Here is an 11,538-nt window from a genome sequence, read left to right as displayed (position 1 = left end):
TCAATGCATGACAAGGTACCTGACTGAACATGGAAGTGCATGGAGTTTCCTGTATTAAGGAGTCCGACATCCTCATTTTACACACTTGATGAGATAATATTGCCCTTTGTGTTTGCCAAAACATCACCCCATAAAGGATGTCTACCATTCATATCTCCCAGTAAGAGAAAAGGTTGAGGGAGTTGTTGAATCACTTCTACTAAATCATCATATAAAATATTATCATTTGGAGGAAAGTACAGAGAGCATATTGTATACTTTCTCCCTATATCAATTTGTACAACCACTGCCTGTAGGGGTGTACGAATATAAGGGTATATGGGAAACATCTCGACGAACATATATGAGACTTCTGCCATGGCTTCCTGCTTGTTGATTATATGGTGTTCTATAGCTAACATACTCTAGAGGACTCGAAGTGTTAGCATTAAGCTTACTTTCCTGTAGACATAGAATTATGGGGGAAAGTTCATGAATTAGGAGCTAAAGTTCTTCATATTTGGCCCTTAAACCCTGACAATTCCATTGCAAAATGGAGGAAAGAACTATGGTTTATTTTTGGGAAGAACTTTTGGATGAAGTCTTCCCATTAGTAATATTTGATTTAACACTACTTCCCGGAGGTTTTATTAGAGAGAGTGTTGATAAATTGTGTTTTGTGTTTATTATTTTCACTTTTTCCTTTTGATCTAATTGTTGAAGGGGATGGTGGACCTCAACTTGAATTTCCGATTCATTAAAATTTTCTTCTGGTTGATCAGAAACATCAACAGACAAAACATCATATTTATTTGATGTCATAACTCAATATTTCTTATGGAAGGGGGTGAGAGAGATGGAGGTCTCTCTCTTTTACGATTAATAGGTTGTGAGCTACCAGGTTTTTGTACCTTCCCCACTACAGGTACACCTGATAACTTGGTTTCAGGTGGAATCTCCATTAAATTACGCACGGATATGGCCTGGGAGAGGTTAGTTCTATCCTTTGTAATGGGGGACAAAGGTTTGATAGTGGTGGGCAGTCTTTTTGTTTATACTCAATGATAAATCTTTAGGAGGAGATATTCTTGTCTTGTTATGCAGCACTTTATCAGTAGATGGTGAATTCCATTTTTGAGAACTACTTACAGTAGTAGGTGGGTGAGATGATTCTCGAGGAACTTTTTCTCCTGTTTTTAATGTCTTTGCATAGGTATTAGATTTATTTAATAATCTCTTGGCATGCCCCACATTTACATGTTCAATAATTGATTTATTGAGGGCAGCCTCTTCCACACTTATAAAACTGGCAGCTCCTATCGTTAGATTTATGATTAGAGTTGCAGTTTAAGCACCTAGCCTCAAGTGTACATTCTCCATGGTAAGGATTGGAGCAAGTATTGCAAATTTTATTATTGTTGCAAACTTTGGAAGGATGCCCAAATCTAAAGCAAATAAAACATTGCAGTGGCTTCTGCCTAAAAGGTTGAACTCTAATCCTTTCATTTTCTATATCTATGTGGAAAGGTACATCAGCATCCTGGAAAGTAAGAACAATCATTGATGTTCCTGGTACTTTATGTACTTTCCACACCGATAGTGGACATATAGCTAATACCTCCTCTTCCGTAAATTCATATAGATCCCTATTGAAAACCACTCCCCTTCCATAGCTAAAGTTCAGATGGGGTTTGATGTCCAACTTTATATTATCATTTACCATCTTCAAATTGGACAATATAACAGACTGTGTGTGAATTGGCCTTTATCAAGTAACTTTTCTTACCGAATCGAGATATATCTCCAGGTGCGATCGTTCCTACCTTCCTCTGAAGAGATTTGCAGATCTTGAAATAATTTTCAGTACCTCCTGTAGACTGAGCAAGAAGCCATTGGTGGTCTTGCCTTTCTTTGGGATGGCATATCTACCTTTATATCTTTATCAATCCAGTTTGCTGGTCTGTAGACATCCAAATCTTTAGGTGCCCCATCAGACAGAGCACCCTTAATACTCACATTACCTACTTTAATATTAACAATGTTACGGGCCTCCACCTTGGGTCAGACAGGAGGGAAGGCTGAACTAGGGAGAACTGACTTCTTCCGAGGAATCCTAGGTGTGTGTTAGCTGCATGGAAGCTGTGCCAACCAGAAGCTCCTTTGGAAGGCTGGATGATGGAGAATGACTTCTATGGTTCTCAGTCTGGGAGCTTGAAAAGGAGGAGTGTTAGATCTCTTACCTGGTACAAGTGGCACTGGCATGGCTTCTAGCTCAGGCTTGAATGAGCATTATGTCTTCAAGGTATAAGGTTTCTGGATGGATTCCCTTTTGAAAGGGAATGAGACCGGGCATCCATCATGCTGGAGATCCTTTGAAAGGTGATGGTCCCCGTGGGAACGAAAACTCTACTAGGCAGGGAGGCTCTGGTGAGACCTGAAATGGAAGGAACTTGTTTGGACCTGGGGGAACGAGTCTGCCTAGGACATGAAGGTTCAGGATTATACCTGCATGGATATTGATAGAGCAGAGATCGCCGACGAGAGAGGTGAGCTCTCATAAGGAGGATGACAGGTGTCCTCTCTGCGTCGATCACGCGATGGTCGATTGTCCTGAAAAAGAGATGAGATCCTTGTAACACAATCATGAACTGTGAGGGATGATCCCGATCTGGCCTGAAAGGAGAGCGACGATCACGAATTGGTAAGTGATGATCACGAGTTGACCTGTAATCATTAGTTGGCGAGTGACGAGTCAGCGCTGGTGATAAGGGCTTCCAGGCTGTAAGGCGTCGAGGTGATGGTGAAGGTCTAGGCAAATGACAAGGAGCTGGCAAACGATGAGTTGGGTGAACGCCGAGGTACTGACGAACTGCAATGAGCTGGCGAACGAAGAGTTGGTGAATGCCAAGAAGTCAGGTGAACACCGAGGTGCTGATGAACTGCAATGAGCTGGCGAATGACGAGTTGGTGAACACCAAGAAGTCAGGTGAACGACGAGCAACTTGAGAGTGACAAGAGACTGACGAACACCACAAGGCTGGCGAACGAGTCAACATAGAGTCCTGAGAAGGTGGCGAGTGATGAGCACACACTAACTTTACTTACTTTACTTTGATGGCTGCTTTTCCGGTCCCATACAGCAGGAGAACCCTACTCTCTACAGGACTTCCACTGTCGTTTTACCTTGTTCGTTCAGAGTATTTATTGTTTCAGATGATGTATTGTTCATTTACTGTTAAATAATCACTGTAGTATGATTTTTTGAATAAGAAAGTCTTCAGTTACCTCTTGAAAGCCTTAATGTCTTCAATCATTCGAATGTTTTGTGGGACCTTATCATTAGTCTTGGGGCTGCATATTTAAAGACTCTAGAGCCTAAAGTAGACATATATCTAGGTTCCAACAGTTTGAACCCATCTGTAACTATTCTCGTGTCGGCACGATTTGTTGGCTGCGCAATATGTAACAATTCTCTTAAGTATTTTGGACACCCGGTTCTGATAACTTTGTGGGTTATTGTACATATTTTAAATTCAATTCTCGCTTGAATCGGCAGCCAGTGTAAATCGATTAGTATAGGGGTGATCCATTCCCTAGGCGGGACACCTTTTATCAGTCTTGCTCCTCTGTTTATTATGTTTTGTAATTTCTCAAGTTTCACTTTTGGTAAATTGTAATAGAGTTGCAGTAGTCAATCCTGGTAATAACACAGTTTATCAGAGTTTCTTAACAGAATTTTTGTCTAGGTACTTTTTATAAACGCAATATTTATTACATGATAACCAGCAGTTTTAATTATATTTATTTGGGCATTTAGAGACAGGTTACAGTCAAGAAATACACCTAGATCTCTAACTTTACTAGATATCAGCACCAAGTCATTATTTGTGTTCATTTGAATACACCCAAGTTTCTCACGCTGTTTCTCTTACCCACCACCATGAATTTAGATTTATCCTCATTTAATTTTAGTTGTTTAAATGTCATCCATTCTCTAACACTATCAAGGATTCGGCTTAGTGTTTCAGTAGTGTCATGTATATCATTTATGGAGAAGTAAAATTGTCTCTCTTCCATAAATAGTTTGAACTTCACGCCATGCCTTTGTAGCATTTTCGAGAGACCAATATTATAGATGCAGAATAAAATTGGGCCAAGTACACTCCCTCTTCCATATATAGTTTGAACTTCATGCCATGCCTTTGTAGCATTTTCGATAGACCAATATTATAGATGCAGAATAAAATTGGGCCAAGTACTCTGCCCTGGGGTACCCCTCTGTTTAAGGGTTCATATGATGAATAAGAGTTTCCAATTTGTACACAGTAATTTCTACCAACTAAGTAATCTTTTAGGTATTCAACGCCGATGGACCGTAGATCATTTAGTAGCAGTTCATGCACAACTGTATCAAAAGCAGCACTGAGATCGAGCAGTATTAAAATACTACATTTATTTTCCTCCATCATTTCTAGCATATCATTTACAACAGAGCAGATGGCTGTCTCTGTAGAGTATAGTTTTCTGTAAGCAGGTTGGTTGTCAGGCAAAGCTTCTATTTCTTCTTGGTGACTGAAAAGTTATTCAAGAATTACATATTCAAGCACTTTTCAGGCAAAGGATAATTTGAAATAGGTCTATATGAGCTTAATTCCTAGAAGTCCAGTGCATTTTTCAGAACTGGTGTGACTATAGCCATTTTCTCAGATTTAGGAAACTTACATTCATCAATGCTTGCATTTGCTATTCTCATTATTATTTCGGCTAGATTAGAAAAGTCTCTCTCTCCAATTACTTCAGATGTTGGCATAGGATCGATCGCACAGTTTGTTTTCTTTGCTCTCTTGATAACTCTGGTGATGTCATCTTGTGTTATGTTGTTAAATTGTATTAATTTTGTATGTGTGCTTGGTGTATTATTAATCTGATGTTGAGTATTTACAAATGACCTGGTTACATTTTAAATTTTGTTCTTAAAGAATACTAGAAAATCATTTGCTAGTTCCTGGTCACTGTATCCGTCAGGTAGCTTCTTTTCTTTTACATTTCCCATTATATCATTCAGGAGACGATATAACTTATTTATGTCTGTTGCTGCTTCGAGGATTTTTCTCTTATAGCATTCACTTTTTTCCTTCTTAGAAGGTAGTTATATTGACTCACAGCAGTTTTGAATTCTACCTAAGTACTTTCAGTTTTCAACCTATTCCACTTTCTTTCTTTACATCTTTTTTCCCTCTTTTTTACCAAAGTCTCTCCATCAAACCAAGGAGATTGGTCTTTTACAGTTATAGTCTTTTCCATTGGTGAGCACATGGTATCATATTCACTTTTACTCACTTTATTATAAGCGGTCATAAGACAGTTTGAACACTTAGCTCCTAACAGACGTTGATCGTCATGATCACTGGGAATGTTGATAGCATCATTTATTTTCCTTGTAACTTCTTCAATAAATACAGTAGGAGAAAAATTTTATTTATGTCTAAAGTTTATTTTCTTTACCTAATGCATATTTCTGTAGAAGTAGACTAAACGTAATAAGTTTGTGTACTGGGGAGATAGTACATTTCTCTTCGACTTTTATATCAGATAAAATATTATTCATGTCATCACTTAGAACTAAGAACTTAGAACTATGCCCAGTTAAAGTAGTTGTACAGTCAATATTATTCACTGGTCGATATGATTCTAGTAAATCACTAAATGCCAGAGCGTCAGGATTTGATGCGTCATTCATCCAAAAATTGAAGCCTCCACAGATGACTAATTTGTTTTTCTCCATGATAATCATCTCAATGAGAGCACCGAATTCTTAAAAAAACAATGATAGTGTTTGTTCTAGGTGGTTTGTAGATTGTTACAAAGGATATTCTTCTGTTATTTTGGCGTAAATTTCATTTCTATATATTCAAAGCTTGTTACAATAATTCTTTTTAACGTTTTGAGATACGAGTAACTTTTATGAATAAAGAGTCCGACCTCCCACCAGACCTACCTTCTCTCGGTATGTGAAAGAAGGGATATGGGGGGGGGGGCGTCATTTCAGTGATCTTTGCCTTATCCAAGTTATTTAACTATGTTTCAGATAATGCTAGCATATGCAAATATTTCTCGTTTACCAATTCTCAAATTTGAACAGTCTTATTACCTCAGACTGTATATTTACATAGCCACAGTTTATCACATCCCTAGTAACCATGATCAGTATTTTACGCTAGTCTTTTCAATTCCAAGTCATAAGCTTTGCAGTCTCTAGAATTTACTGTGTGATCACTTGGTCTGTTTAACTACAGTATGTTCAGTTTATACACTTTGACACTTCCGAATTACACTCCTTGGTGGAGTCTCTCCCTGAACATTTCCCACAGACTTTACCTTCATTCTTAGACTTGCAATCTTTTCCAAAATGTCCATACCTCTGACAGTGGTAGCAGGTGATCACGTGGTACCTATCACGTATGTTATAGATACCCCATCGTAACGAAACTTTGTCCCCATTATCATGAATAGCCCTCCGAACTTCAGGATCGCATTTCAGCACATAGTGGGTGGTTCCACACCCCCACCAACGCATTTTTCTTCAGGACTACACTTATCTTCTCTTCTATATTTTGGATTTGGTCCAGGCAGCGATTTCTTTGAATCAAAGCATTTACTACATCATCTCCATCACTGTATACATTGCATATCATTATTTTTGGCTTTAGTTTTCCGATTTTTTTCATTTCAGTGTCAGCCACCATGGTCTGAATTTTGTTTGCCACTTCTTCTCTGATCATAAGTTTACAACAACATTTCCATTCGTAGTTAACCTCGTGTTAAGTATAGGAATGTCTTTAAGTGCTTGTTCAACCTCACGTTTTCTTTCAGTAACTTTGGTTGTTGTATTAGTTGATTTAATTATCAACAGATTTTTTCCTTAACTTTGTCAGCAAATGTCGGTTTCTCCGGTTTTGGGTCTATCAACGTTTGAAGTGCTGTTTTAATTGATTCCATATTCATGGCAAGAATGTCAACTTTCTCTTTGAGGTCGGTGGTCTGGGGGGAATTTGCTGCATCTGCGCTAAGGTCCGCAAGTTTGTTTTCCAAGTCATCTATTTTCGCATCTTGTTCATTCAGGGCCAGATCTCTCACATTCACATCTTCCTTTAATTTTGATATTACTAACTTGTTTTGTCTGGCTTCACGTACGCAGTGTGGGCATGACCAGTCTAGGTTATTCCATTCATTCTCACTGATGGCTGTCACTATATGCACACATTTCTTATGGTAGAGTCTATTACATTCAAATACTATCCATTTTTCTATTCTCCCTCCATGTTATTACATATGAGGCAAACATAGTTAGGAGCAGACATAGTGTACTGTTTCTTATCACTTAGGTTTCTCCATAAAACTAACTAATATCTTTTCAATGATATTCTAAGCGAGAAACACAAAGCTAAAACACGACTCGAGTGTATGACAGAGAGATTGCAGGTGACAATCTTCGGCTGGCGAGTGACGGGAAGAAAAGTTATGGTGACAAATAATGGTTACAAGGTGACGATCACAGGATGAAGAGTGATGCTCACAAGGTGACGAGTGACGGTCACAGGGAGACGAGGGACGAACAGGTGGAGAGTGACGAGGCACTGAAGGCGAATGTCCAACAGGCAAGAAAGCAGATCCTTGGCCCTTGGAGGAACTGAAGAGACGTCTCCTAGATGATATAGAAAGAGATCGTCTAGGGTGACGGGGATGACTACGCTCCTTAGACGAAGAAGAGCGAAGATCCTTGGGCGGAGCTCGTCGGTGGCGGCGAGATTCCTCTGAAAGGAGAGGCATCAGCGGGGTGAGACAATATCACCTGGAATATCTCAGGAACGGGTTTTTGGCGAGGGCCTCACCCGCGGACGGAAGAGGTGTCCACCTGCAGAAGAGACCTACCTCGGACTTTGCTCCACCCCTGAAGGAAGAGTCCGCAGAAGCGGCCCTCAGGTCTTGGACACATCTGCATAGGGACGGTCAAGGAAGAAAACAATCACACTGAAAAGAGAAAAAGAACAAAAAAGCCAGAGTAAAAAATGGTAAATCAACTTTGGAGGAGAGTGACAATGTCCATTCCCCACCAACCCAAAAGTAAAAGAGGTAACATAAACCAGGTGTGTGAGTAAGCGGGGTAGTGAGCTTTCCCCCCACTCCCCCAAACAATTGGGTGGGTGGTTAACCTTTGCTAAAAGTCTTATGGCTCATCTACCAGCTTTGACAGATGTAATACTGTATCTCTATAAATAGTAGACGGTTTGTATTTAGTGTCCGAACGAAATGAAACCATTATTTTTACTATATTTAAATAAATATAGAGTATATACTATAAATATAAAGATCTCAGAACTATTTACAGATATTCCTTTGGGTACGAACATCCACTTTACGAACTTTCAGATTTACGAACGCAAACTATTCCAAGTCCAAAATACACTTGTAAACTCTGTGGAATTATTGTGAAATTAGTGCCAATTCCAATTGGGTCCCAATGCTGCCGCCGCCACCCAGGCCAGGCAGCATAGACTCGCTTTATCTAAAATCAACTGTGTTTGCTATTGTGATCAGAGTGGCTATTTTTGCATATTACCTCGGCTATTTTTGCTTTATTTCCATAAATTACAGTAACATTAACTGGTAGTACAATGAAGCACAAGACTAGTACTAGGTGCTAGTGGTATCAGTGTTAAAAAAGGGCAAGACATTTCAATGGAAATGAAAGTAGCTATTATCAAGAAACCATATAGAGGTTAGATGGTAAATATTACATGCGCATATCAAGTAAATCATTCAACAATTGGCATGTTCTATAATAGGACACCAAGTTATCCGATGACGGTGAATTATCCCAGTTGTTGGCTGACTTGTCTCTCTTCATCATATCTCCGTCATACAAGAAAATGTTTGAAAACAAGTTACAGTATTTTGTCTTCTTTATCTAATATTTACAGTAACTCAATGTACTATATATTTGCCTACAATGTGTAATATAAATTTAAGTTTTTAGTATAAAATTAGGTAATGAAACTACAAACAAACCTTCTGTATATTCATCTAAAATGTAAACACTACAAATGAAGTGTGTTCGTACGACCACTTGTACGTTTCTTTTTTAAAACATACTTTATAGTACATATACAGTATTGTAAGGTAATAAAGCAAGTAAAAAATCTTATGTAATAATCTGATACTGATTTTATATGAAAGAGGACTATTTGTAGACTTCAGAAAATCGTAGGATCTGAGTTAGGTTAAGCATACCCTAGGCCAAACTTTAACCCTAGGGCTACTTGTACAGAAGGATTTACAAACAATTCGACCTAAGAACAGTCTCTTGGATCACATGGTGTTCGTTGGTTGGGAACCGACCTTTGCCAACAGAATACTACTCTAGCGATCAGAATTTAGTTTGGTATATCCAAAGTCCGTAATAACAGTGTCCATTGCTGCTAGGTTCTACTGCACTATAGTATTCATATATTCAATGTTCCTTATAATGTCAATGATAATGCAATAAAAAATCTACAAGAAATACTGAACAAAAATATGAAAACTATAAAGCCGTAAATTATGTCAAGGGCTTTCTAAATGAAGCAAGATTTTCACTTGCTCCCTTCATTTATCGCCAATAGCTATAATATATTTCAGAATTTCCCCTATTATAACTGGCAGATTTTCAATACTGAAAGTGTTTCTTCAAGTATTAGGGAATGTTTGGCTAATGTGTAAGAGTTCTGGGTTAATGGACAACTTTTAGAAAATTAAGTATAGTACAATACTCTATTGTGAGACTATCCCACAGCATGTGCATTGGTGAGAAGCAATATTTTATGGTCCTCCAAAGCTTAAGTGTACAGGTGATCACAACAAACAAAGTCGCCCCTGTTGCTAAGGTTGACAAAAATCCTCACGTTTATACAACTATGGTTTTTCAATACATGCATGATCAGTTATACCATAAAACCTAATAAAAATATCAGCTTTAGTCTTGATAACTTTTACTTACAGCATGTATCATTTCCATTAATAGTGTATCTTTTTCAGGTCGCAACTGGAGATCTTCAAGGTCAAAGGTCACTGCCATCCGAGCATCTAAAACCTGTTTAGAGAGGAATGAGAGAAAATAATTAGCTTTCTTTTGAATATGTTCTTTCTGCACCCTGAGAGCTTTTTAATAATACATTTTGTAATTCCAAACAATAACTAATACCTTTTGCAAAATGTAAGATGCAATTAAGGAATGTTACTTTCAGTCTCATGCGTAAGAAATAAAATGATACAAATCAAAACAGCAACTAATAAAGTAGAAACATTACTAAATGTATACTGCACCAGACTTCAATATCAAAAATCTTTAAAAGTAATATTTATTTTTCCTAACTATATCAGAGTCCTTTACTTAGGATAATAGATAACAGCAAAGTTGGAACACAGCAGTTAAAATCATGACAAGGTGTAAATTATTGACAGGTAGTTACCAGTCAGAAGTGGGGAGGCCACCCCCCCCCCCCCGGCTCATTGGCAAATCAATTTGATGGCAGCCGAGACTTTCACGGGGGTTGGTGTTCGTGGAGAGTTTGAGTAAAGGACTCAGGCTTGTAGTTAGGAAAAAAAAAATTACTTTTCAAAATTTTTGATTTGTTCCTACATGAATACAAACCATCATTCTATACTTAGGAGACTCATCCTTAGGTGGGAGGAAGTCCCCGTTCCAACTGGCTGAAAACTTTAACCTAGGAACTCAAAATTTTAGCATCTGGGATGCTGTAGAAATTAAACACACCTTGTGAACCCAAAGGAAAATACTGGTGGGTTTACAGCCCCGCCTTCTAAATGTTGTTCTCGAGCCAGATTCCTGTATCGTAGACCTGGCAAAACAAATGGGTTTGTTGATGTCGTAACTCGTAGATCATTTTGAGAATAAGAGTTTGCTTGGCTACTACACACTTCCCCTCGTAAAGTGTGTAGGGGAAAAGTGTCTTTCAAGCTTGAGCAAGAAATAGCTACATGCTGAGTGAGCTAATCTGACTGTCAAATCAGGTCCAACTGGTGAGGTCTTTCAAAGCTGTATCCCAGAGCAAAGGCAGCTATACCATCTGGTGAGCAGTTACAACAGGTCCAGTAACCTTGTGGGTTACATACCGCAGATAGTGAGCAGTGAATTTCATTTGACACTTCCAAACACCTCCTGAAGAGCCCACGTAAAAGAAATTATTCTTAAAAGCTACTGAGGTACCAAACCCTCTCACATTGTGAGCTCTTACACATCCCTCCCTTGGAAGAAGTAAACGTCCCAGAGATAACCTCTCTCAGTCAAAAAAAAAATTATGTTCTTAAATATCTTTTTTGATCTTCCTATGCTCACATAAGATGTCGCAGGCGAGGTTTAACTATCTTCGTCCGGTTGCAATAGCACCTCAGTGCTCTTACAGGACACTTGTTGCTGATCAGTATCATCGATTACACCTTTAAGGTTCATGCTCTGAAATAAAAACCTAGAATCAGGCAACGACTGCTTTTGAATTTTAC

At 38.5% G+C, this 11,538-nt stretch overlaps 1 protein-coding gene across 1 annotated transcript in view; it reads right to left on the bottom strand.

The window, feature by feature from the left end:
• Window positions 1-11,538, bottom strand: part of LOC137625999 (mitochondrial-processing peptidase subunit alpha) — a 656,206-nt gene that overhangs the window by 269,951 nt on the left and 374,717 nt on the right. Inside the window, exon 6 of the mRNA XM_068357083.1 lies at window positions 10,016-10,108. Within this exon, the coding sequence (XP_068213184.1) occupies window positions 10,016-10,108 (93 nt within the window). The remainder of the gene's footprint in view (window positions 1-10,015; window positions 10,109-11,538) is intronic.

Source organism: Palaemon carinicauda, chromosome 33 (genome assembly GCF_036898095.1).
Source record: "Palaemon carinicauda isolate YSFRI2023 chromosome 33, ASM3689809v2, whole genome shotgun sequence".
NCBI lineage: Eukaryota > Metazoa > Arthropoda > Malacostraca > Decapoda > Palaemonidae > Palaemon > Palaemon carinicauda.
The sequence above is the reverse complement of the archived record's forward strand: the minus strand, read 5'-3'. Positions and strand labels throughout refer to the sequence as shown.